General features: G+C 63.5%; 2 protein-coding genes across 11 annotated transcripts in view; one reads left to right on the top strand and one right to left on the bottom strand.

The window, feature by feature from the left end:
* The first annotated feature begins 1977 nt into the window (after nt 1-1977).
* FGFR3 (fibroblast growth factor receptor 3) lies at nt 1978-17554 on the top strand. 10 transcript variants are annotated; one of them, XM_032135490.1, is made up of 18 exons: nt 1978-2159; nt 2530-2740; nt 7981-8250; nt 8474-8539; nt 10103-10272; nt 10352-10475; nt 10567-10757; nt 12427-12571; nt 13051-13241; nt 13546-13691; nt 14077-14198; nt 14281-14391; nt 14472-14662; nt 14757-14879; nt 14965-15035; nt 15254-15391; nt 15536-15641; nt 15823-17554. In XM_032135490.1, the coding sequence occupies exons 2-18, from the start codon at nt 2632-2634 to the stop codon at nt 15967-15969; spliced, it is 2421 nt and encodes an 806-aa protein (XP_031991381.1). In that variant the 5' UTR covers nt 1978-2159; nt 2530-2631; the 3' UTR covers nt 15970-17554. The 10 variants fall into 10 exon arrangements, with proteins under 10 accessions (XP_031991381.1, XP_031991379.1, XP_031991384.1 ...); XM_032135488.1 differs by having other exon boundaries at nt 13543-13691; XM_032135493.2 differs by lacking the exon at nt 12427-12571 and adding an exon at nt 11648-11798 and having other exon boundaries at nt 1996-2159; nt 15823-16125.
* Nucleotides 17555-22353: 4799 nt separating this feature from the next.
* The window catches only part of LETM1 (leucine zipper and EF-hand containing transmembrane protein 1), a 40575-nt gene continuing 37394 nt past the window's right edge, over nt 22354-25534 (bottom strand). The window contains exons 13-14 of the mRNA XM_032135766.2: nt 24788-24926; nt 22354-23683 (exon numbers count right to left, since the gene is read on the bottom strand). Coding sequence (XP_031991657.1) covers nt 23534-23683; nt 24788-24926 — 289 coding nt within the window. The 3' untranslated portion in view covers nt 22354-23533. The remainder of the gene's footprint in view (nt 23684-24787; nt 24927-25534) is intronic.

Raw genomic sequence — 25534 nt, 5'->3', positions numbered from 1 at the left:
TCCCCTCCCAGAGACCCATGGCCGTGGGTGCAGAGGGAGTCAGTCCTTCTTGGAGGTACTGGGAAAGGAGCCTACAGCTCCACTGAGCCCTTCTGCCTATAGGAGGGGCCCCACTTGGCAGCTTTTCCCTGAGGGAGACCTGTCCCATGCATGAGCTCCTTCCCACAGTCCCATTCAGTCCCCCAGGGGAAGGGGCAAGACGGTCAGGTCAGGACCCACACGCACACTGGTGCTTTCAGAACCTGATGACTTAGCTGGTTAAGAGAGCTCACACCTGCAATCCCAGCACTTTGGGAGGCCAAGGCAGGTGGATCAGTTGAGGTCAGGAGTTCAAGACCAGCCTGGCCAACATGGTGAAGCCCCGTCTCTACTAATAATACAAAAATTAGCCCAGTGTGGTGGTGCGCACCTGTAATCCTAGCTACTTGGGAGGCTGAGACAGGAGAATCACTTTAATCAGGGCGGCGGAGATTGCTTGAGCTGAGACTGCCACTGCACTCCAGCTTGGGTGACAGAGCGAGACTCCCTCTCAAAAAAAAAAAAAAAAAAAAAAAAGCAGGGCCAATGTGCTGCTGTGCCTTGGGGAACGGTGTCCTGGGAGGGGGCCTGGCTGGCAGTGACCTGGGGCTGTGCACTGGATGGGACTGGACAGTGTACTTGGAGGTTAGTGAGCCTGGGCCCCAAGACGGTCTGGGAACACAGGCTTGGCCAGAGCAGGAAATGAGGGTGGCCGAGGACAGGTGCTGAGCCATCAAGTGGGCACAGAGGGGTGGGCATGAGGGCTCCCTGGGAGCAGGGCCCTTCCAAGTCCCTGAGGTCAGCCCAGGGACACTCTGGCCTCTGGGAGATTCAGGGTGGGGCTGTGCATGGGCTGGGTGGGGTCAGTAAGCAGCCAGTCAGAGGGGCTTTCAGCGCCCATTTTCCTCATGAGCACATCCAGTCCTGGAAGCCACAAGCCAGGCAGGCAGCAGACCCGGCCGGCCCTCCCGGCCAGCTCACTGGCTCCCATGGGCCCCGGACCTCCTTGGGCTTTGCCTGAAGGTGGGAACAGATGGCCTTTTCCTTGTGAGGGTGGACACAGAAGCCAACAGTCATGTGGGGTGAGGGGACCCAGACACCCCCAGCGTCCCCCGCAGGGCAGCACCTTCCTCTCCTGGGAACCCACCTCACCAGTCCCAACCCTCCTCAGCAGGACTCTGAACCCACCCCGTGGAGCCCAGAACCTCGGGCCAGCTCAGGCTCTGCACCAGCTCTCTGTCATCCTCCCTCAGGGCCGGGCTGTGCTCCCCAAGCCAGGGGTATCCAGCCCCTGCTCTTCATTCTACGCCCGGCAGTCAGCCAGCCCAGGCCTGTGTCTTCCTGGGGGGGCGGGGGTAGGGACCCCTCGGGCGGGGCACTCAGGCGGCTTAGCTGCCTGCGGCCACAGGTTAGTCAACGCAGCCTCTGCATCTCGCCAGTCAGGTACGCAGGCCGCGCCGGGCTGCCCCAGGCCTGCCGCGCACACGGGAGGCTCAGCCTGGAATGCCGTCCTGCCCTCCTCCACCTGAGGAATTCCCGCTCACACCACAGGGTTCAGCTGCGCAGCATCTCGGCGAAGCGTCCGGACATCCCGACCCCCGCCGAGACCTCCCCTCTGAGCTCCTGAGCACAGCCCCAGGGGACCCGAGCTGCGCGCTATGCAAACAGACGCCTGCCCTCGCCCTCGGTGCTCCCCGTGCCCGCCGCCCCCTGGGCCGCCCCGCGGTGGGTTTGGGGGCCTCGCCCGCCTGCCCCGGCTCCCACGCCCTCGAGACCGCCGGGCGCCCCCGCCCGGCCACGCCCCCTCGGATGCCCCGCTCCACCCCGAGGGGGCGTGCCCTGCGCCCCCGCGAGCCGGGCGGGGGCCGGGCGGGAGGGGGCGGGGCGGGGCAGGGGCGGGGCAGGGGCGGGGCGCGGACCGTCCCCCACTGGCTGCGGCGCGCGGGGCAGCCCAGGCTCAGTGCGCACTGGCGGCGGCGGTGGCGGCGTAGCGGACAGCTGGCGCCGCGCGGTCCTGCTCTGCCGGTCGCACGGACGCACCGGCGGGCCGCGGGCCGGAGGGACGGGGCGGGAGCTGGGCCCGCGGACAGCGAGCCGGAGCGGGAGCTGCGCGTAGCGAGCCGGGCTCCGGCGCTCGCCAGGTCGGTGCCTGGGACCGGGCAGGCGCGCGGAGGGGTCCAACCGTGGTCGCGGAGGGGCCGGAGCGCGGCTGTCGCGGAACCACAGAGGTCCCTGCGGCGGGCCGGGCCGGGGCGCGGGCTTCCCGCTCCGGAAAGTTTGCTGCCGCCGCCGCCGCCCTGGGAGGGCTCTGCAGCAGCCAAGGAGGGAAGGGGGAGGAGGGAGGGACCGCGGCGGGGAGGAGGCGGCCGGCGCCAGGCGGCCCGGGAGCCCTGGGCGGCGGCGGCGGCGGGCGGGGCGGCTGGGGGTCGGAGGAGTCGGGACGCGGGAGCCCGCCACCGCCGCTTTCGTCCCTGTCCGCCCCTCTAACGAGCTGCCTTCCTCCTCTCGCAGTCTCCCGAGCGGCGCCCGCCTCCCGCCGGTGCCCGCGCCGGGCCGTGGGGGGCAGCATGCCTGCGCGCGCTGCCTGAGGACGCTGCGGCCCCCGCCCCCGTCATGGGCGCCCGTGCCTGCGCCCTCGCGCTCTGCGTGGCCGTGGCCATCGTGGCCGGCGCCTCCTCGGAGTCCTTGGGGACGGAGCAGCGCGTTGTGGGGCGAGCGGCAGGTAAGAAGGGACCCACTAGGCACAGGAGAGCCCGGCCCGTGCGGGCAGAGGCGTTGGGGACGGGAACCGGACCCGGGTCGGAGGGGGCGCCGGGTGTGAGTGACGCCCGGGGGTCAGCGCCGGGATTCCGCTGCCTCCTTCCCGGAGAGCGCGGCCAGAGATAGCGCGGCGACTTGTGGGGCGCCCGGAGCCGCAGCTGTTCTCCAAGTGCGAGGCCACCATGGGGAGCCAGGCTGGGGGTTGGCGTCCGCAGCCCCGGTCCCCTGCGGCTCCCTAGCCCTGGCCTGTCCGGAGGGCGCGGGGGGCCCCATTTCCACGATTCCCGCTGTTGTTATTCGTGTTCTGCGCAGACGGAAAGTTCCCATTGTTGGCGTCTCCCTCCCCCGGGCCCCAGTTTGTGGCCAGTTTCGGCCAAGGCGAGAGGCCGGACTTCTAAGGGTGGGTGTGCGCGTCAGCGAAGCCCGGCCCCTGCCCGCCCGACGAGGCCGCAGCCTCCAGCGTCCCCGCTGCCCACCCTGCCCGTGCCTGGGGGCCGAGGGCGCTTCCCCGTGGGTGCGCGCCGAGCTCCAGGCAAGCGAGGGGCGCGTGTCCCAGCGCCGCGGGCCCTAGACCGGGCTGGCGGTCCAGGTCCCGCGGGACGTCGAGGGTCGGAAGGAAGGTCCCGCGGGGCGAGGGGAGGGGAAGGGGTGCCCGGCCCGTCCTGCACACGCGCCGCGGTTTCTCGTGGGCCGGGCCGAGAGCTCCGGTGCCTCCGCCCCGTACACCCGTTGCCGGCTCCGGGCGGGCGAGGGGGGCGCGCACAGCCCAGCCCGGCGGCCGCGCGGAGGGAGGCCTTGGCCCGGTGAGCTCGCGCCCCACCCGGGCCCAGGCCCGAACAGCCGCTTCTTTGTACCTCGGCGCGGCCACAGACCGCGCATTGATGGTGGCGCAGCGGCTCGCGGGGAGGTGTGAGCGGCTGCGGGCGCGGCGGGCCGGGGAGGGCGCCTGGAGGGCCGAGGCAGATGGCGGCCGCCCCGCCCGCGCCCCCGTGCCCCTTTCTCCGTCGGCGGCTGCAGCCTCCCGGAACAATGTCATTTTTTTTATGAATGAAAGTGGCCCGGCGCTTGAATGTGCGTGTCATTCAGCGGCGTGACAGGGGCCGTCGGGAGGTCAGCGCGCGCTTTTAGCGCCTGCTCGGGCGGCCCCGCTTCCAGGGGTGCCGGAGGGGCGGCCGCGGGGGGAGCCTGGCTTTAGCATTCTCATTCAGATAAAGATATTACTCCCTACGGCCCGGGAATGTCAGCCAGCCCCGGGGAAGGGCGGCGGCCAGGCTGCGGAGCCTCTCCCAGACCCCCTGCGGGCGCGCGGGGCCTCCGCGACTCGCTCCTGGAACGCCCCGCCCCCCCCCGGGGCGGCGCCCCCGCCCGCACTGGAGCTGGTGAAACAGGTAGTGAGTTGATCGGTCAATAAACTTAATCCGGTTCCTTAACAAGATGGGCCGGGCAGTAAAAATACAAAGACCTCGTGGAATGTACTGAGGTCTAGGCTGGCGCTTGCCCGGGAACATAAATTATGGAGCCTTGGCTGGTAGGGGTCAAGGGCGGTGGGGAAGGTTTTGGCCACTGGACTGCCCTGGCCACCCCAGGCCCTGCCAGGACAGCCCCCATCTCCCCAGGGGGCCATGTTCCTGGTTGGGACCTGGAGGGACCTCCCAGGGTGCAGGGAGGTAGACAAGATCGGCTCTCCCACAGCCCCACCCCACCCAGCAGGGGTCTGGGGGTGCAGGGCCTTTCCCGAAGGTGCTGGCTGCAACCTCCCCTACCCCTCCTCTGCAGGGCTGGACTTTGAGCCGCGTGGGCCTCTGGGTGGTTCATTAACCTGGGCTGAGCCTGGCCTCCAGGTCCTTGTGTGAGCCTAGGAACCCCTTGTTACCCACCCTCCAGCTCCCCAGCCCTCAGGTCTCACTTGGGGCTAGATCTGGGGCTGGGGCACCTCTTGTTACAGTTGAGCTTGAGTGGGAGCCCGGGGGCTTGGGGTCTCCTGGAGGAGGGGGGTCTAAAGTCACCTCATCTAGGGAGGCAGGCAGCCCTCACCTGAGTGAGTCGGGAGTGAATGAGCCAGGAGTGGGGCCACCTTTGGCGGGGTAGCGGTCGGCCTAGACCTCCAGGCTGCCAGCTCAGGCTCTGGTGCCCTTTTCCAACCTCAGTTTCCTCACCTGTCCAAGAGAACCGATAATGGCAGGGCTGTTTGAAGGATTAGGCCAGATAACCCTGGCAAGCCCTCTTTAGCCTGCCCAGCCTCCGGATCCCTTTTTTCCTGACTTTATTGTGAAACTCCAGGTGGGGAGACAGGGAGGCTGGACTTTTGGGGTCCCCTCCTCTTAGGCTATTTTATAGCCCCTACCTGGCAATACCTCCTGTACCCCAGAGAGCTGCAAAGAACTTCATTTGCATCCCAGACCAGAACGTGTTGTTCCCTGACCCCAGGCCCTCATGTCACCCCAAAACCCAAATAAACCCCTGGGGCAGCTCCGGAAGCGAGGATTTGATCCTTGTTCTCTGGGGTCAACCCGAGGGGCTTATGATGGATCAAGGCTCCCCCACCCTCTCACCCATGCTCCCTCACATGCACTGGGCCTCCACTGCGGAGACCCAAAACCTGGAGAAAGGTTCCCCAGGCCAGAGTTTGGTTGTCCCCAGCACCCTGGCCTAATGGACATCAGTCTTGGGGCCAAAGACCCAGGGCAGGGAGCACCTCTCAACCCCCACTCTCACTCCTCCAGCCACTTCAGGGCGTGGTGCCCTCCCGGGGCTCCTGGGCCTGTGGGGTGGGAGTTTTACATTGTGCCACAGTGGGGGAAACTGAGGTACAGGACCAGTGAGTGGCAGAGTGGTGGAGACTCTGGGACTAGGAAACGCCTCCCAGGTCCAGCACAGCCCCTCTAGGACACAGCAGAGGGCTGTTGTTGGCATGTGGAGCTCAAGTGGAGGTCGGCACTGTGTGGGGTTGGGGCGCCGGCGGGAGCACGTGTTGTGGGGTCCATAGAAGGGTGGGAGGTGGGAGGCGTTGCCTCCTACCCTGCCTTGGGTACAGCAGGAGTTTTGTCTACTATGTGTTTGGGCACCAGTGTCTGTGTGGTGTCAGTGGGGCCTCCCTTTTGTTGATCAAGAAAGAAAGAACCCTTCCTGGGGCTGCTGGGGGGGCTATAGCTCTCCCCATGCCTGGCAGCTGGGTGGGGTATGGGGGCTCCACTCAACTGCTGACTCCCCAGTGGGAGTCAGACCCGAGTTCATAGTGCCCACTCATGCCCCATGTCACACTGTCCTTCACCTGGTGCTCCCCACCCAGCCCCTGCTGGGGTGCCCTGGCCTCTGCTGGCACCTAGCAGGCAGGCAGTGGGGGGCAGTGAGGGCTTCACCCTCCCCATCACACACGGGCAGATGGCCACCGGCGTGGCTGGCCTGGGGCTGCTCTATCCCCCGTCCCCCCGCGCTGGACCAGGCTGAAGCGAATACTTGTGCGGGTGGCTTGACCTGTTGTCGCCACTCAGACCAAACCGGAACCAACCGGCTGTTGCCCTTGGGCCAGGGCCTGCAGCTGAGGCTGCCATGACCAGCCTGTTCTCGGCCTTCTGGGGGGCCTCGAGCAGCTTCCAGCTCTGGGTGGTCCCCACAAGACACTGGCCAGGACTGGAGGGCTGGAGGTCAGGCCAGGAGCCCCCCTGACTGTGGGGTCCCCACAGGGGCAGTCCTTGAGCTGTGGGTCCCTGTGGGGCGAGGGCTCCTGCGGATGCTTCGGGGGATGAGTGTGGGCTCTTCTGGCTGGCAGGGTCTCGCTGGGCACTGGGTGTGTGCGGCTGGATTAGGTGGGTTGGGCAGAATAGGGCCTGGCCAGGCAGCCAGGGACTGGTGTGGCCAGAGTGGGCAGCTGGGCCCCCGAATCTAGGCCACGCGTCTGCAGAATGACAAGTGATGGCGCAACCCGCCCAGCTGGGTCTGAAGAAGGAGGCTGCCTGGGGGACCACCCACCCCCGTCCCGGCCCCAAGCCCAGGACGCCCGCCTGCACGCATTGTCTGGCCCTGGCAGGGAGGCCTAGGGGTGATTGTCCCCCCAGCCCTGCCTGTGGTGTGTCCTTGGGTCACAGGCTTTGGTGGCTCTGGGGAGCTGGGCAGCTACTGGGGAGGGACCCAGGGGCCACCTGCACATCTGCCCGTGGGTGGGCCCCCACCCCAGCTTCTCAGCCCCCAGGGAGGGGCCAGGGCTGCTGACCTGCTCTGGCTCTCACAGCTTCCTGCCCCCAGCCTGGTCCTCCTCTGTGAGGGGGCCCCAGTCCCCCTGCAGGCATCAGGACTCCACCCCCAGGCCCCCTTGAGGGCCCGCCTGGGCCTCCCCGGTCCCCGGCTTGTGAGACCCACTTGGCTGGACCCAGCGCCGTGTTTGTACTTTGCTCTTCTCGGTGTGTTTTCTGTCATGACCGCTGTGTGGAGCTTCCACAGGAGCTGCAGGATACAGAACCTTGCCCGCCCCAGGGAGCCCCCACCCCCGCCGTGGCCCCCTCGAGCTGCTCTGGCCTGTGCTCTGCCCGGTGAACCTGCGCATCACCCCCCAGAGCCATCCCCACGGCCACGTGACCCTGCACCTCCTTCCTTCTCGCCTGCTCTGTTCCCTGGCTGTCCATCTGAACTGCTCTTCCGGCCCATATGGGGTGCGGGGGCTGCTGAGAGGGACGGACCCCTCCTGGGGTGAATCTGCACCACGAGGGGGCTGGCTGGCCAACCCTGGCACCCTTCCTGAGCTCCATTTCAGCCAGAAGCCAGCAAAGGGCAGCCTGTCCCCTTTGCCCACAGCACCTGCCCGTTGTGGTGCCGCCTGTGAGCCAAGCACGGATTTTATGTTTTCCAAGCAGTTGAACAAATTAAAAGAACGAAGAGTCACACTTTGTGACACTTTGAGATTTGAATTCTCCGTGTCCATAAGTGAAGCGTTGTGGGGCCACCGCCGTGGGGTTGGCTGCAGGTTGTGTGGGGAAGGCGGCCGTCACACCGAGGCAGACCGGAGTCCTTGGGACAGACTGGTTGGCAAAGCTGAAGATAGAGACCTTTGGCCCTTTTGGGACACAGTTTCCAGCCCCTGGTCTGGTGGGACCCTGGATCTGGGTCAGAGCCTTCCTCACTCAGGACCGCTGAGGCCTCCACCGCTGTGTCTGTAAACGGGGCCGGGTTTGGGGGTACCTGCCTCATGGTCGCCCATCTTGCCCGCAGAAGTCCCGGGCCCAGAGCCCGGCCAGCATGAGCAGTTGGTCTTCGGCAGCGGGGACGCTGTGGAGCTGAGCTGTCCCCCGCCCGGGGGTGGTCCCATGGGGCCCACTGTCTGGGTCAAGGATGGCGCAGGGCTGGTGCCCTCGGAGCGTGTCCTGGTGGGGCCCCAGCGGCTGCAGGTGCTGAATGCCTCCCACGAGGACTCCGGGGCCTACAGCTGCCGGCAGCGGCTCACGCAGCGCGTCCTGTGCCACTTCAGTGTGCGGGTGACAGGTGAGCCCTGGGGCCACGCCAGCTACAGAAAGGAGCCGAGTGCTGGGCTCCCTGAGTCCCTGCGTGGGTCAGGAGTGGCTGGGGGTCTCTCTGGTCATTGGTGGATTGGAGGGCACCCCCAAGAAGTGCTGCCCACATGGGGGACCCTGCCCCGTCTGGGAGGGGCACCTGGGGGCTTCCTGGGGCAGGTCGGGCATTGGACGCGGCCATCTCTGCCTTGCAGACGCTCCATCCTCGGGAGATGACGAAGACGGGGAGGATGAGGCTGAGGACACAGGTGTGGACACAGGTGGGAGCAGGGTCCAGGGTTCAGGCCGGCGGGGGTGGGGCCTGCTGCCACCGCCAAGCCCTGCCCTCCACAGGCAGCTGAGGGACTAAGGCCCCGGGACAACCTCCCTGGGGTCACCCCAAAGGCCCGGTCCCCTCAGGATGCAGGAGAGGCTGGGCCACTGACATGGCTCTAGATGCCCAACCGTGGTGGCGGGGCTGGGGTGCAAGGGGACACCCGTGTTGCTGCTGGGGGGACCGAGGCACAGGGCCCTGGGGGTTCCAGGAGCAGGAGGAGGCCAGGGCTGGCCTGTGGGGCTCTGGTGTTGGCTATAGGTGAGGTAGACCCCGCAGATACGAGCGCAGCAGGGCAGGGCGCTCAGATGGCTGCCCTGGGGTGGATGGACCCAGGGTGAGGGCGCCAGGAGCACCTACCACAACCAGTGGCGGGGAGGGTGGCTGGCAGGAGGGTGGTTGGTGGGTGGGCTGTGGCTGTGGGAGAGCAGTTGGGGATGATGCCTGGTGTCCTGGCCTGGAACGGTGGCAGGTGGACTTTGCCAAGTTGTAGGGCGGGGAGGTGGGGCTTCTGGTTTTGGAGGGAACTCTGAGGGGAGTGCGTGCAGGTGAGGGTCATCGTGGCACAGACATGGGGGCAGTTACGACTTGCGGACTGATGGTGTGTGGGCTGGGTCCCTGGGCCAGTGGGGTGAGCAGGTGAGGCGGGGAGGCTGAGTCCATAGGAGAAACTGAGCTGGGGGAACTCACCCTGGGGGTCTCCAGGAGGCCTGGGAGGGAGCTCAGCACCCTGGGGTGCCTCTTTCCAGCCTCTGTCCACACTGCTGCTTGCTGGGCCTCAGTGCCCCTGATGGGCGTGTCCCTGGAGGGGGCTGGCAGTGAGGTCACTGAGGGGAGGACTGCTTCCCTCCTGGGGAATGCCAGCCCATCCTTGCCTGGAGTCCCGGCAGGAAGGCAGCACCAGCCCTGAGGAAGGAGAAAAACCAGTTGGGCTGTGAGGGAGGGGTGGTGGGAGCCCTGGACATCGAGATGGGAGGAGGCAGGGCCTCCAGGGTGCCACCGTCTCTGGGTGCCCACCAGACGTGGAGCTCTGCAGAGGGTGGTGTAGGGTCTCTGATTCCTGTGGGCCCGTGCTGCCCAGCTGCCTCCAAGGCTCCTGGCTCTGCAGGCGACTAGGCTCCTCTCCTGGTACACTGCTCCCAGGTCCTGGCTTGTCCACTAGATGGGCCTACCCCCTGGGTCTTCAGTCTCCCTGTTGGTGGGCCTGGCCCCTGGCATGCCTCTCTGGGCAGGTGGGCTCCCCTGGACAATGCCCTGTGCCCCGTGACTTCACAGGTCTGGGCAGAGCATCCTGGAGGGAAGGGGAGGGGACACATGGCCCAGCTCTGAGAAAGCCCTGGGGTGGGGACAAGATGTGGGAGGCTCCTGGGAGCTTCATCCCGCTCTCGTCCTACACAGGACGGGAAACTCAGGCTTGGGGGTGGGCAGGGGCAGCTTTGGGAAGGGGGTTGCTCAGAGGGGCCTCTGCTGCCACTTGGGTCACGGCCTTCACATGCACCTCGGCCAGCAGGGGCCCCTTACTGGACTCGGCCCGAGCGCATGGACAAGAAGCTGCTGGCTGTGCCGGCCGCCAACACCGTCCGCTTCCGCTGCCCGGCCGCTGGCAACCCTACCCCCTCCATCTCCTGGCTGAAGAATGGCAAGGAGTTCCGCGGCGAGCACCGCATCGGAGGCATCAAGGTGGGCGCGGTGGGGCGGCTCTGGGCCCGGCAGGCGCGGTGGTTGCTGCCTCCGCTCGCTCACTCGTGCCCCGCTGCAGCTGCGGCACCAGCAGTGGAGCCTGGTCATGGAAAGCGTGGTGCCCTCGGACCGTGGCAACTATACCTGCGTAGTGGAGAACAAGTTTGGCAGCATCCGGCAGACATACACGCTGGACGTGCTGGGTGAGGGCCTTGGGGTGGCGCGGGGGCGGGGGTGGCAGTGGCGGTGGCAGTGAGGGAGGGGGTGGCCCCTGAGCGTCATCTGCCCCCACAGAGCGCTCCCCGCACCGGCCCATCCTGCAGGCGGGGCTGCCGGCCAACCAGACAGCGGTGCTGGGCAGCGATGTGGAGTTCCACTGCAAGGTGTACAGTGACGCACAGCCCCACATCCAGTGGCTGAAGCACGTGGAGGTGAACGGCAGCAAGGTGGGCCCTGATGGCACACCCTACGTTACCGTACTCAAGGTGGGCCACCGTGTGCACATGGGTGCCGCCGCTGGGGCTCCTGGGCTGGCCCCAAGGGTGCCCCTTGGCTGGGGATTGCGTGAGGATTTGGGCCTAGGGGTTGGAGCTTCGGGGGAAGAAGCTGTGGGGGTGCTTGTGGGGCCAAGTCTCAGCCACCCCACACCTCAGGGCCATAGACCGCTGCGTTGGGACCTGTCTCCGTGTCTGCAGAGGGCCAGCCTCAGCCACAGAAGTCCCTCACACGGAGCTGCCCACAGGGGCCTCTTGGGGGTGGGTGCGGCTGGGGCAGCAGTGGTGCCCCAGGACAGGAGGGCAGTGTGGCCAAGCCCTCCAGGCCCCCTCTGGACCGCAGAGGCGGTGGCTGAGCCCCGACCTGGCTGATTGGCTGTCGTCAGCTGTGTGCAGTGGGGTGCAAGCTCACTGTCTGCCCGCCTCCCGAAGCCCTTAGCTTTGTTCCCACGGCTGCCGGGTGGGGGCCATTGAATCGGGACGGTTGCGACACTCAAAGACCAAAGAGAAACATCTGTTCAGAGAGAAGACGGTCTCATGGGGGCGGGGAGCAGGCGCAGGGCGAGGGTGGAGTCCAGACCCTGCCCAGAGAGGCTGCATCGGGACTTGTCCAGGGTACAGGTTCCGCAAGAGCCCGGGGGAGGGCAGGCCAGTGACGAGAGGTTGTCTGAGGGTCTGGGCTGGGTTGTCGGGGTGGAGGCAGAGACGTGCATCCTGTGAAACCACAGCCACCGTGAAGTGCCTCCACGCCTCCTCCAGGCAGCCTTCGGGGCTGACGCAGCCCAGCCTGGATCTGTACCTTGGGGATCTCCCACATCCTGCCTCGTGCCCGGCGGGGCTGCCTCAGGGGCGTGCCTGAGCCGGGTCTCTTGTCCCCGCAGTCCTGGATCAGTGAGAGTGTGGAGGCCGACGTGCGCCTCCGCCTGGCCAATGTGTCGGAGCGGGACGGGGGCGAGTACCTCTGTCGAGCCACCAATTTCATAGGCGTGGCCGAGAAGGCCTTTTGGCTGAGCGTTCACGGGCCCCAAGCAGGTAACGACTCTGTCCCATGCCGGCCGGCACAAGAGCTCCAGCTCCAAGGCCCTGGCCGCGCGCCCTGCACGTCCCGCACGCCCAGCCCTGCTCGCTCCCGCCCCCGGCTCGCGCTCTGCTCGTGGCCGCCTCGGCAAGGCTGGCAGCTCCAGCCTCCATGGTGACCGCCCGCTTCGAGCCCCGTGGCCTGCGCCGACCCTTCCCGCACGCCTGCGCCCCCCACAGGAGGTGCCCGGTGCCCACCGGGCCGGCTCTGTGGCATCTGTGAGCGCCCCTTTGCGCCTCTCTCCGCCCCTGCCCGCTGCCAGCTCGCTTCCCCAGCCTGTGTGTCCGTGTGTCCATCCTCCACCTGCACCCGCCCGGCTCTGCGCTAACCCGCATGCTGCCTGCCCGCCTGCCGCTCACCTGGGACAGAGGACTCGCCGGTGGAGGGGCCTGGCTTCGGGCTCAGTACCGGTGCACCAGGCGGAGGGCCCTCGGCCGCGTGGCGGTGACCAAGTTGGCGGTGGCTGAGGAGTTGGTGGTGGCGGCGTTTTCCTTGCAGCGGCTGGATCCTGCCATGTGGACTCTGTGCGGTGCCCGCAGGGCGGTGCTGGCGCTCGCCTATCGCTCTGCTCTCTCTTTGTAGACGGCAGGCGCTAACACCACCGACAAGGAGTTAGAGGTTCTGTCCTTGCACAACGTCACCTTTGAGGACGCCGGGGAGTACACCTGCCTGGCGGGCAATTCTATTGGGTTTTCTCATCACTCTGCGTGGCTGGTGGTGCTGCCAGGTACCGGCTTCTGCTGCTGCTGCTCCGCACTGTCTCGGGGACGCTGGCTCGGGACATGCCAAAGCCGCCAGGACGGACGGGAATCCTGTGGCTTATGGCCGTCCCGCTCCTTGAGCCCTCACACCTGGCCCTGTGCCCAGTGTGGGGACAAAGTTGGCCTGGCCCGGTCCTGGTCCCAGAGGGGCCTCCTCAGCCCCCTCGAGCCCCCTTCCCATCTGGGTCCCCAAAGGCCCCTCCTGCGGCTCTGGTGTCTCCCGGGCGCCTGGTGGCGGTGTGGGACTGGCTGGCTCTGCTGGGCTCCTCCTCTCCAGGGTCTGGCCCTCTAGACTCACCGGCGTTACCGCAAAACCCTCCAGACAAGGCGGGTGCTGAGGTTCTGAGCCCCCTCCCGCGCCCATGGTGCCTGTGGCTCTGGGCCGGGGGCATCCATGGGAGCCCCGGGGGGGCCAGGCCAGGCCTCAACGCCCGTGTCTTTGCAGCTGAGGAGGAGCTGGTGGAGCCTGACGAGGCGGGCAGTGTGTATGCAGGCATCCTCAGCTATGGGGCGGGCTTCTTCCTGTTCATCCTGGTGGTGGCGGCTGTGACGCTCTGCCGCCTGCGCAGCCCCCCCAAGAAAGGCCTGGGCTCCCCCACCGTGCACAAGATCTCCCGCTTCCCGCTCAAGCGACAGGTAACAGAAAGTAGATACCAGGTTCTGAGCTGCCTGCCCGCCGGGCCACCTGGAGCCCCCCTCGGCCCACGCTGGTCCTGGGCTGTGTGAGTCCTCTCTGCAGCCAGGCGGGCTCCCCTCTCCTTGTCTCTGGTCACCATGTAGAGCCTAGCGTACTTTGGGGCACAAAACATTCTAAAAATCTTCATTCAATGCTGGTGGAAGTCAGAACGCCCCCCCCTTTCTGGCCCAGCACTGACCCCCGGCCGTACCTCCACACCCTGTCGCCCACACGGCACCAACCTGCCCCTGCTGACCCAAGCAGGTGTCCCTGGAGTCCAACGCGTCCATGAGCTCCAACACACCGCTGGTGCGCATCGCAAGGCTGTCCTCAGGGGAGGGCCCCACGCTGGCCAATGTCTCCGAGCTCGAGCTGCCTGCCGACCCCAAATGGGAGCTGTCTCGGGCCCGGTCAGTGGTGCTGAGGGCCGGTGTTGGCTGTAGGGGGCTTGGTGGTGGGGGTGAAACAGCCACCAGTCAGAGGCCCGGCTGGGTTTAGGGGCCATCAGGGATATGGCGGATGTTGGGTGTGGCTGGGGCTCTGTGGAGATGCTCCTGGGAGGGGTGCATGACAGGGACTGACCCTCTCAAGGTGCCCTGTCTGGAGGGGCAGCAAGGGTGGGAGGCTGTGGGTGACACCCTTCGTCCTTATGAGCAGGCTATGGGGGGGGCATGGAGGACTTCCTGGAGGTGGTGGCTCTGGGCCTCAAGGGCTGGGCCGGGCTGGGGTGGGGACCGTGGTGGGCTGAGAGTGGGCGAGTTTGCACACTCATGGTTCCTCTGCCTCCACTGCCAGGCTGACCCTGGGCAAGCCCCTTGGGGAGGGCTGCTTCGGCCAGGTGGTCATGGCGGAGGCCATTGGCATTGATAAGGACCGGGCCGCCAAGCCTGTCACCGTAGCCGTGAAGATGCTGAAAGGTGAGGAGGGGGCGGCCAGGGGTGCAGAGCAGGGCTGGGGGCACCGCTGCCGCCTGACACAGGCCCCTCGCTCCTTGCACAGACGATGCCACTGACAAGGACCTCTCAGACCTGGTGTCTGAGATGGAGATGATGAAGATGATTGGGAAACATAAGAACATCATCAACCTGCTGGGTGCCTGCACGCAGGGCGGTAGGTGTGGTAGCGGCGGTGGTGCCGGGTGGGCGGCCGTCCTGGGCCTGGCAGCCCCTCTGAGGAGGCCGTGCCCCCAGGGCCCCTCTACGTGCTGGTGGAGTACGCGGCCAAGGGCAACCTGCGGGAGTTCCTGCGGGCACGACGGCCCCCGGGTCTGGACTACTCCTTCGACACCTGCAAACCGCCCGAGGAGCAGCTCACCTTCAAGGACCTGGTGTCCTGTGCCTACCAGGTGGCCCGGGGCATGGAGTACTTGGCCTCCCAGAAGGTGAGCAGGGCAGCAGGTGTGGGCAGAGTAGGCTGGGCACTGCCCTGAGATGCTGGTGGAGAGGCTTCAGCCCTGCCTCCCACCCCTTCCCCAGTGCATCCACAGGGACCTGGCTGCCCGCAATGTGCTGGTGACTGAGGACAACGTGATGAAGATAGCAGATTTTGGGCTGGCCCGGGACGTGCATAACCTCGACTACTACAAGAAGACAACCAACGTGAGCCTGGCCCTGGGGTGGGGGTGGGGGGGCGCCATGCCAGGAGGACGCCTGGCGTCAACACCGCCTTCCCACACCCTCCCAGGGCCGGCTGCCCGTGAAGTGGATGGCGCCTGAGGCCTTGTTTGACCGAGTCTACACTCACCAGAGTGACGTGTATGTGTCCTCCAGACCTCTGGCTTCAGGGGTGGAGGTGGGAAGTGGGCACAGCCAGGACCTCAGCTGCAGCCCCCACGCCTGTGCCCTGGAGCTCTTGGGTGTGGTTTCTGCCCCTCCCTGGGGGCAGCAGCGCAGCCCTGGCCTATTCCCCTGGTGCCCGCCCAGGTGTCTGTCCTGGGAGTCTCAGGACAGCCTGACCTCGCCTCCCCCTACAGTTGGTCCTTTGGGGTCCTGCTCTGGGAGATCTTCACGCTGGGGGGCTCTCCGTACCCCGGCATCCCTGTGGAGGAGCTCTTCAAGCTGCTGAAGGAGGGCCACCGCATGGACAAGCCCGCCAACTGCACACACGACCTGTGAGCGGCATCCCTGGCCCTCCCCTGGGTCCTCAGGGGTGGGGTCCCTCCAGGGCTGGGCGGGGGAGGGACTGGCAGCCCTTCAGGCTGTTCTCGAATAAGGTGGGAAGCGGCGGGGCTCCCTCCTGAGCGCCCTGCCCGCAGGTATATGATCATGCGGGAGTGCTGGCATGCTGCGCCCTCCCAGAGGCCCACCTTCAAGCAGCTGGTGGAGGACCTGGACCGTGTCCTTACTGTGACGTCCACTGATGTGAGTGCTGGCTCTGGCCTGGTGCCACCCGCCTATGCTCCTCCCCCCGCCGTCCCCGGCCATCCTGCCCCCCAGAGTGCTGAGGTGTGGGGCGGGCCCTCTGAGGCACAGCCTGGGCACAGAGGTGGCTGTGCGAAGAGGGGCTTGGTGGGACAGCGCTCACCCCGCCTCCCACCAGCAGGAGTACCTGGACCTGTCGGCGCCTTTCGAGCAGTACTCCCCTGGTGGCCAGGACACCCCCAGCTCCAGCTCCTCAGGGGATGACTCTGTGTTTGCCCACGACCTGCTGCCCCCGGCCCCACCCAGCAGTGGGGGCTCGCGGACGTGAAGGGCCACTGGTCTCCAACAATGTGAGGGGGTCCCTAGCAGCCCACCCTGCTGCTGGTGCACAGCCACTCCCCGGCATGAGACTCAGTGCAGATGGAGAGACAGCTACACAGAGCTTTGGGGGTGTGTGTGTGTGTGTGTGTGTGTGTGTGTGTGTGCCTGTGTGTGTGCGCATCTTGTGGCCTCCAGGTGCAGAGGTACCCTGGGTGTCCCCACTGCTGTGCAACGGCCTCCTGACTGGTGCTGCAGCACCGAGGGGCCTTTGTTCTTGGGGGACCCAGTGCAGAATGTAAGTGGGCCCACCCGGTGGGACCCCTGTGGGGCAGGGAGCTGGGCCCAACATGGCTCCGGCCTCTGCCTTTGCACCACGGGACATCACAGGGTGAGCCTCAGCCCCTCCCACACCCAAAGCTGAGCCTGCAGGGAAGCCCCACATGTCCAGCACCTTGTGCCTGGGGTGTTAGTGGCACCGCCTCCCCACTTCCAGGCTTTCCCAGTTCCCACCCTGCCCCTCAGAGACTGAAATTACGGGTACCTGAAGATGGGAGCCTTTACCTTTTATCCAAAAGGTTTATTCCAGAAACTAGTGTACATTTATATAAATAGATGCTGTGTATATGGTATATATGCATACATATATATAAAATATATGGAAGAGGAAAAGGCTGGTACAACGCAGGCCTGCGACCCTGGGGGCACAGGAGGCAGGTGTGGCCCGGGGCGGGGCGGGGGAGGGAGGCCCCAGGGGGTCTCACCCATGCGAGCAGAGGAGCAGGGCCTTTTCTGGCACCGCGGTTTTGTTTTAAAACTGGACCTGTATATTTGTAAAGCTATTTATGGGCCCCTGGCACCCTTGTTCCTACACCCCAACACTTCTAGCATTTAGCCAGCCACATGGCGGAGAGTTTTAATTTTTAACTTATTAACAGCCGAGAAGGTTTATCCGCCTATAGAGGGACGGCCAAGAATGTACGTCCGGCCTGCCCTGGAGCTGGAGGATCGCCTCGGAGCCTAAAAGGTTGTTAATAGTTGGAGGTGATTCCAGTGAGGATATTTTATTTCCTTTGTCTTTTTTCAGGAGAATTAGACTTCTATAGGATTTTTCTTTAGGAGATTTATTTTTTGGACTTCAAAGCAAGCTGGTATTTTCAAATTCTTCTAATTGCTGTGTGTCCCAGGCAGGGAGACGGTTTCCAGGGAGGCGCCGGCCCTGCGTGCAGGTTCAGATGTTATTAGATGTTACAAGTTTATATATATCTATATATATAATTTATTGAGTTTTTACAAGATGTATTTGCTGTAGACTTAACACTTCTTACGCAATGCTTCTAGAGTTTTATAGCCTGGACTGCTACCTTTCAAGGCTTGGAGGGAAGCCGTGAATTCATTTGGTTTGTTCTGTACTGTTACTGGGCCCTGAGTCTGGGTGGCTGTCCCTTGCTTACCTGCAGGGCCATGGCTCAGGGTGGTCTCTTCTTGGGGCCCAGTGCATGGTGGCCAGAGGTGTCACCCAAAGCGGCAGGTGCGATTTTGTTAACCCAGCGACGAACTTTCCAAAAAATAAAGACACCTGGTTCCTAACCTGGCCCTGTGCTTTCTGCCTCCAGTTCTTCTGGGATAGGGGAGGGAGGGGGCACGGTCTGCCAGGTGGTCCCAGTTGCGTGGGCTGGATGCTGGCAGCAGCACCGAAGGTCACTGGTGGTCTGGGAGCCCCAAGGGCAAGGAGTGTTTATGGGAGGGGCCTGGGGGAAAGGAACAGGGTGCCTGGGGGTGCACCGCCCTGGCTGCTCCCAGCTCATGGGTTCCTGAGGTGGTGGTGGTGGGGAGGGTCCTGTCTCACTAGCTCTGAGGCAGACCTTCCCTCATCACCTCACCCCTGGCATCCGCCTTCCCAGTCAGCTGGGGAGCTTTCTGGGCATCCCCCTATGGAGCCAAAAGTCAGCAAAGCCCTCATGGGGCCCTGGGGGCTACACAGGTGGCCACTGTCCTCCAGATCAGCTCTCTGCCCTCCCAGGCCAGGCAACCAGTGCCCCCACTGCCTTGGGCTCCATCAGGGTCCCCCACAGTGATACAGCACCTTTGGGCAGATGAGGTGCTGATGGGGGTGCTGAGAACCCAGAGATGGAACCAGGCCCTTGCCCAAGTTCATAGCCCTAGCAGGGTGGGAGGACAACATGGTGAGAGCAAGTCTGAGAAGGCTTCCTGGAGGAGGCGTGCCGTCTCCTGACTCCCCACCAACCTCTCTGCTGTCCTCCCTTCTGCTATCCTCCCTCTCGTCCTCCCCTCTGCTTTCCCCATCTCTGCTGTCCCCACCTCTGTTGTCCTCTGCCATCCTCCTTCTGCTCTTCTCTGCTGTCCTCCCTCTGCTCTTCTCCCCTCTGCCATCCTCCTTGTCTCTCTCTCCTCCCCTCTGCTGGCTCAAGAGCAGGGCTTCCCAACCATGGGCTGCATGAACTTTCACTCTGGCTTCTAAAATACTCTGGCTACAAACTCACCTTTCAGGTCAGGGGGCGTTTCTGGCCCATTTCCTGGGCAGGCAAGGGTTTAACTCAACCCTGTTCAGGGAAGTATGTGTGGGCGCGGGCCTGGTGGAAGCGGCACAGTGACCTCACAGGGGACTCTGCATCCCTAATTCCCCCGCTTGCCCAGAAACCCCATGCTGGGCCCCAGAGGCAGGCCTGGCCATGGGACGCCTGGTGACAGTGGCAGGATGGGGAGGCCCACATGGGCCTGAAGGGCACAGGCTGAGGCCTGCAGGGCAGTGGGGGGACCAGGCCAACAGGCAGGCAGTTCCAGCATCCACACCAAGGCAGGCAGAGCATGGGACTCAGAGCGCAGGCTGGGAGCGCCCCCTAGCGCTGGCTGGGCAGTGTCCCTGCTACAACCTAAGGCCCCTCTCCGGTCAGGGCCCTGGTGGACCTCTGGTGGGCACAGTGGGACCCTGAATGGGTACTGGGGACCAAAGGGCTGGGCCACTGGGAGAACAGTGGCCCATGAAGGTGCTGGTGGGCCAGCCCCCTCCTCCTCAGAGTGCTTCCTTAGCGACCCCAGGTGGCAGGGCACAGTCCTCAAAGCTGCCCCACCAGGGGCTCCCTGGCTGCCTCCCCCTGTCCCATAAGAAGGTGAGCCCATAAGAGACCCCAGCTGTCAGCACAACTGAACCTCCACCATCAGGGTACCCTCTAGTGGTTGGGTGTGCTCTAGGCTGGCAGGGTCCCTGCCCTTGCTGTCTGCTGATGGCTTTCTGAGGGGGACGTGTCTCATGGGAGGCCCAGCTTCCAGAACACAACTGGTGGCTCCTGGGGTCACCAAGGGCACCTGGTTTGTTCACAGCTCTTTGGGCGCTGTCCCCATGAGTGAGTACCTCCCACCCCAGCTGTGGGTCCATCATTTCCTCTGATTAATTACGGCCTGGGTGTCAAGGGAGGCACCGAGGGAGGACCCTTAGTGTGAACAAACCAGCAGCCAAGGCTGCAGAGAAGCCCATGAGGTGCCCACAGGGCCTGGTCCCAGTGTGGGCAGAGCACCTAAGGGATGGCTTCTGTCCACTGAGAAGGGTAGGGAGCCAAGACGCCACACTGCTATCCTGGCGCTGGAACCATCCACGCACTCCTGCAGCAGGGCCACGCTGAGGCAGGTAAGCACCCAGAGGTCCGGGCTGGGGGCTGCCCTCCACGGCCCCAGGCCATCACACATCCCTCAGGGCGTCTGGGCCCTGCCTGTGGGCTGGACTACAGGCTGAAGGCCCTGCCTCGTCCAGGACTCCCTAGGGCCGTACTTGGCGCTCTTTCCCCTCAGCTGCCTGAGGAGTCTTTCAGAAGAGCTGGCCCTCCTGGGTGACACCTCGGCCAGGGTCCCAGCCCCTAACCCCAGGACTCCCAAGAAGTCACTGAGGTCCCCAGAGCAGGGAGAGCATGACCAGGTGGCAGGGCCACTGGCCTGGAGAATGTCCCACACTGTTCCATGAGCAGCTCATGCTGTCACAGGACCTGGGAACGTGGGTCTCCTGACCCTGCAGGCCCATCCTGCAGGGCAAGAAGCGTGAAGCCAAGGGCTGAACCCATGGAGGGCGGCCCAGCACTCAAACCCCCAGGGATGGTGAGGCTCCTTCTGGAACTGGCCTCACAGCCACACGCGCCCCAAGGCCCAGCCCCTGCAGCCACGTGGACAGCTCTGCTGGCTTCCACTCGCTCCTGTGTGCCCAACGGTTCAGAAATATTACTCTGCACTGTTACAGGAACACAGATTTGATGTTTTAATAAAAATACGATTTCTACAAAAGGTGCTTAACACAGCCCAGGACGGGCTGTCCGGTGGAGTCAGCCTTAGGACCCCTGAAGGATGCACAAAGACAGAGCCTGCTCCCCAGCACGTTCCTGTCAGCACCGGGACCCACTGCGAACAAAGACAAAGCCTGCTCCCCAGCACGTTCCTGTCAGCACCGGGACCCACTGCGAGCCACTGCGGGGTGTCCTTCATTAAAAAAAAAGTCTGGATTGTGACATTGCAAAAGGAGTCTGAAAGCCATATGCCCAATTCCTGAATCCCTACGTTAGAACTGAGAGTTTAGGCTGGGCACGGTGGCTCACGCCTGTAATCCCAGCACTTTGGGAGGCTGAGGTGGGTGGCTCACCTGAGGTCAGGAGTTCAAGACCAGCCTGACCAACATGATGAAACCCCGTCTCTAATAAAAACTTGCCCGTAATCCCAGCACTTTGGGAGGCTGAGATGAGCGGATCACGAGGTCAGGAGATCGAGACCATCCTGGCTAACACGGTGAAACACTGTCTCTAATAAAAATACAAAAAAAATTAGCCAGGTGTGATGGTGGGCGCCTGTAGTCCCGGCTACTCGGGAGGCTGAGGCAGGAGAATGGTGTGAACCCAGGAGGCGGAGCTTGCAATAAGCCGAGATTGCGCCATTGCACTCCAGCCTGGGTGACAGAGCGAGACTCTGTCTCAAAAAAAAAAAAAAAAAAAAAAAAAAAAAAGCTGGGCATGGTGGTGCATGCCTATAATCCCAATTACTCAGGAGGCTGAGGCAGAAGAATCGCTTGAACCCGGGAGGTGGAGGTTGCAGTGAGCCGAGATCGCACCACTGCACTCCAGCCCAGGTGACAGAGCAAGACTCCGTATCAAAAAAACAAAAAACTGAGTGCTTAGCTGGAGTGAGGAGGAAATACTGAATTCCTAGATCAGGAATTCGTTTCATTTTCACCAGGCGCAGATATCCCAGCTCCTGAAAAAGGCCAAGACCGGGGGTCTGGCACTGGGCAGGTGTAAGAAAGGACTGTTTTACGAAGCTTATTACACAAAGCTCTTATTTCTGGATCCACCACTGCTTACATTTGCACCCAGACAGCACTTTTAGGTGCAAGAAGAAAGGTCAGGACAGAGAGAAAAATGCACACAGAACAATGAGGGAGGATGACGAGGGAGCAAGCCTGCATCAGAGCACGGCTGATGTCGCGGAAGCCACCAAAGGCAGAGCCTTCCCCACCTGCCAAGCCCCTGCGGCACCCGGAGGGCAAGCCGGCTTTCTGAGGCCACGCGGAGTCCAGGGCAGAGGGGACAGTGGGACAGGCTGCCTCTGGCAGCGGCTGTTCACATCAACAGCGCTCAGCCAAGGCAGTGAGGACGGGGACGAGAGCCGGGGCAGCTGAATGGGCCCGGGATGCGGCTCACAGGAGAGGCGTCTGCACACACCTGGCAACTGCAAGCCTTGTTCTCGAGGGTAAGTACACTTGGACAAACGAACACCAGGCTACTTACACAGGGTGAGAGAATTCATAAATATTAGTTAAGGATCTAAAACAAACTTCTCAATTAACTGAAATCTGAAAGCCTCTGGAAGCCAACTGTCCCTGCACGAAGGTTTACAATTGAGAAATATCTCCTGTTCCTATTTTGTCAAGTTTCTTTAATGGCTGAACAGAAAGAAGCTTCAAGTAATGGAGAAGGCATCGTCTGAGCGCAGCTGCTTTCCTGGCTGCCTGTGCCGTTCCTGTCTTCCAAATCCTATGCTTGGAGGCCCCCGGAGGGACATTTTTGCCAGGAACCAACCTGACCTTAAAAAGATGAGTGTGGGCCGGGCACGGTGGCTCACACCTGTAATCCCAGCACTTTGGGAGGCCGAGGCGGGCGGATCACGAGGTCAGGAGATCGAGACCATTCTGGCTAACGCGGTGAAACTCTGTCTCTACTAAAAATACAAAAAATTAGCCGGGCGTGGTGGCAGGCGCCTGTAGTCCCAGCTACTTGGGAGGCTGAGGCAGGAGAATGGTGTGAATCTGGGAGGCAGAGCTTGCAGTGAGCCGAGATCGTGCCACTGCGCTCCAGCCTGGGCGACAAAGCGAGACTCCGTCTCAAAAAAAAAAAAAGGCTGGGCAGGAGGGTGGAGGTGCCACAGGACACCACCTGCCCACGCCCTGGCCAGCCTGACCATGCTGCCGAGTGCCGAATGCAGGGAGGCCGCCCCACCCAGAGGGCACAGGGCAAACCCTAAGCACTGGGGGTACTGCCCTTGAAGCCCCAGGGAATGCCCTGTGCCGGATCCTCGTGCCTCGTTGACCAGCCTGCTTGCTAAAGGAGCCCAGGGGCCTGAGCCTGCAACACCGTAAGGAGTGAGGAGGGCATGAGGAGGGCATGCTGCTGTGGGTGCACTGGACTCAAACCTCACATTAGAAGCTACAAAGAACCCCAAATGCGCTTCAGAGCCCCACCAACCCCCGAGCCAGGCTCATCCCTGACACAATGAATCCACTGCAGCCCCCGTGGCACGCAGCCCAAGCACCACCCAAGGGAGCCCCATGGCCAGGGCTGCATCGGAGTCGCACGGCTCTTGGGGCAGGCAGACCAGCGTGGGAAACTCTGTGCCAATTGACTGCTTAAAGAACTGGGGGAACTAGAAAGCCAAGAAAGAGCTCCGATACACAAGGAAAACCGCACGTGAGAACCAGCACTCCCAGCAGGAGGACGTCACTCTCCAGAGGCCACAGAGACGGCAGACACCTCTGTCTCCAGTGACCCAGATCCAGCTGAAAGTGTGCAGGAAGACAGGTCTATTGACACTGAAATCGAGAAATCCAGGTCCACAGGCGAATGGAGGAGGCATCTTCAGCCTTGAGGAGGCCAGGCTGTGTCTCCTGACGCCCCTGAGGGTGGGCACAGCAGCCAGCTCCATGTGGGCAGAGTCTACGTGGTCCTTATTCTCTTCCCTGGGGACAGGGCAGCACAGTCAGACGCTGAGACTCGAGGCCACACGTGGGGGGGTAGGGGGGGCGCTTCCTGCCTTGGCCCGGCCCAGCTGCCTCTGGAGCCAGGAGGCCGTGGCAGCCACACCACAGTGTGGATCCAGACACGATTCTGTGGAGGGGTTCCGGGATTCCAGACAGGTTGAATCTCCGTGGAATGATGGAAATTAAAATTTACTTGATTATAGAAGTCTCTGATTTATTCCAGCCAAAATATTAGATGAGCCACTAAGAATCACCACAAAGCAATCGCCCTCATGGCCCTTGCCAGGGTGGTGGCACAGCAGGAGGACAGGTGCCCAGGCCGGTGGTTCTAGCTCTTCACCTCTGCGACCTCCTTCTCCGCCTTCTCTTTGGCCTTCTCCTTCTCCTCCACCTTTTCCTCTTTTTCCAGTGTTGCTACAATCTCGGCCACCTGGCTGGTGGAGATGTGAACATCTTCTTTGTCCACCAGCTCAATCACCTACACACATGGGAAAGGGAGAGGCTTGGGTGGCTGCGCCCTACAGCACAGTGAGGCGGAGGCGGAGGCGGGGCCAGTGCCATCAGCCGCCCCAGCTGGGGTGGCAGCAGCATGCACGCAATCACTGCCTGAGGGCCCCAGGGTCTTCAGAGCACCAATTCCTCCAAGGGGTGCCACAGGCCCTGGGGAAGGGGCTCAGAGAGTGAGAGGACAAAGGAGCCAGGGGGCTGCCTTGGCAGGTGGCAGACAGCACAATGGGGCTGCCAGGGTCAAGTTCCTGCTCTGGCCGGGAACCTGGGCCATGGCTTCCCAGGGCAGAGTGGGGTGACATGCAGGGACCTTGTCCCCACTCTGCCACCCAGACTAGCAGGGAAGGGAAGGGCAGCTGTGCTGTAGATACCTGATCCTTGCTTCCAAACTGAACTGCAAGAAACCAGCCAACACTTCTGTTAGACGTCTGGAAAATCACTAACCTGACGCATGCACCGGGAGCCACGAGGCAGCTTCCCCTCAGAGACGTCAGTGATTGGGAAAATTGGTGTGTGCGCACCCAGGCTAGAGCCCTGCCTTCCCTCCAGAGACTGGATCCTGGGCCAGAATATCCTGGGCTACCCTGGAACCTGAGTGGCTGCACTTGGGAGCTCAGCCCAGCAGTCGCCTCTCAGCCTTGGGGGGGGTGCCCAAGCTGCCCCCCCTGCTCCCCTATGCAGTTGCCTCTCAGCCTTGGGGGACCCCGGCAGGTGTGAGCCGCCCCCCAGCTCCCTGTGCAGTCGCCTCTCAGCCTCGGGGGCCCCTGAGAGGTATTTGCCGCCCCCCCCCCCGGCTCCCCAGTGCCACCAGCTGGGGGCAGGGTCCAGTGAGACACGTGGCCACTAGGTGCATTTGTTATCTCAACACTTGAGTTGTAACTTCAATAATTTCTCACTTCTGATGTTTCAAATGAGAGCGGCGGCTTAAAGGAACAGTCGCAGTGACAGACCCAAACCCCTGACAGGAGGGGGTAGCTGCCCACGAGGGTGCCGGGCATGCAATGCACAGTCTCCCTGCCCCACCCCACCCCAGAGCAGGTGGTGGATGGCCTGCGCGGTCCCCAGCGAGGCCCACCTTGACGAGGTCGTCGATGTTGACCTTGCCATCCTTGTTTTCATCCAGTGCTGCGGCCAGGCTGGTGAGCTTGCTTTCGGGAATGTGCTTGACTTGCTTCATGGCGTTGATGAGCTCGGCGACACTGATGACGTTCTCCCTGTGGGAGCACAGCCTGCATGTGGCCACGGGCAGGCATCCTGCTACACGGGGCCTCACCGCCCACACCTGTGGCTGCAAGTGGTCAGCACTGACACAGGCGGCTCCGCGTGAGCCAGGCAACTTCCAGCATGGACCCCCAAGGCATTATCCCATCCTGCATACACTGCCAAGAGCTCCCAGGGCCAGCGTGGACACAAACACAGAAACACCACCGGGTCCAGGGTTTCCACGGGCATGTCTGCCCCTCTGGGGCCATGGCTGCTGGGCGGTTGTCCTCAGGCCTATGGCCACTTAGCAATACTTTCATGACCACGGGGGCTGCGGTGCCCTGGGCAGATGAGGGCCTCCAAGAGCAGGGACGAGGGCATGAGCAGGCTGCCACGGGCAGCCCGCCTACAACACTGTGGGTGTGGGGGTGGAGATTTGGAGCCTGCAGGACACCAGCTGTCACCCAACAGCTGTTTCATTCACCCAGAAGGGACTCACAAAACGGCAGCTCCCTCAGCCACTGCTGCAGGAATCTGGGACATGTTGGGCACAGAGAAGGCCGACTGCCTGAGCTGGTGTCATTACTGAGTGTGGGTGGGGTCAGGAAGAGGGAGAGGC

Source organism: Hylobates moloch, unplaced genomic scaffold (genome assembly GCF_009828535.3).
Source record: "Hylobates moloch isolate HMO894 unplaced genomic scaffold, HMol_V3 SCAFFOLD_17, whole genome shotgun sequence".
NCBI lineage: Eukaryota > Metazoa > Chordata > Mammalia > Primates > Hylobatidae > Hylobates > Hylobates moloch.
Note: the sequence above shows the minus strand (reverse complement) of the source record. Positions and strands in the feature narration are given on the sequence as shown.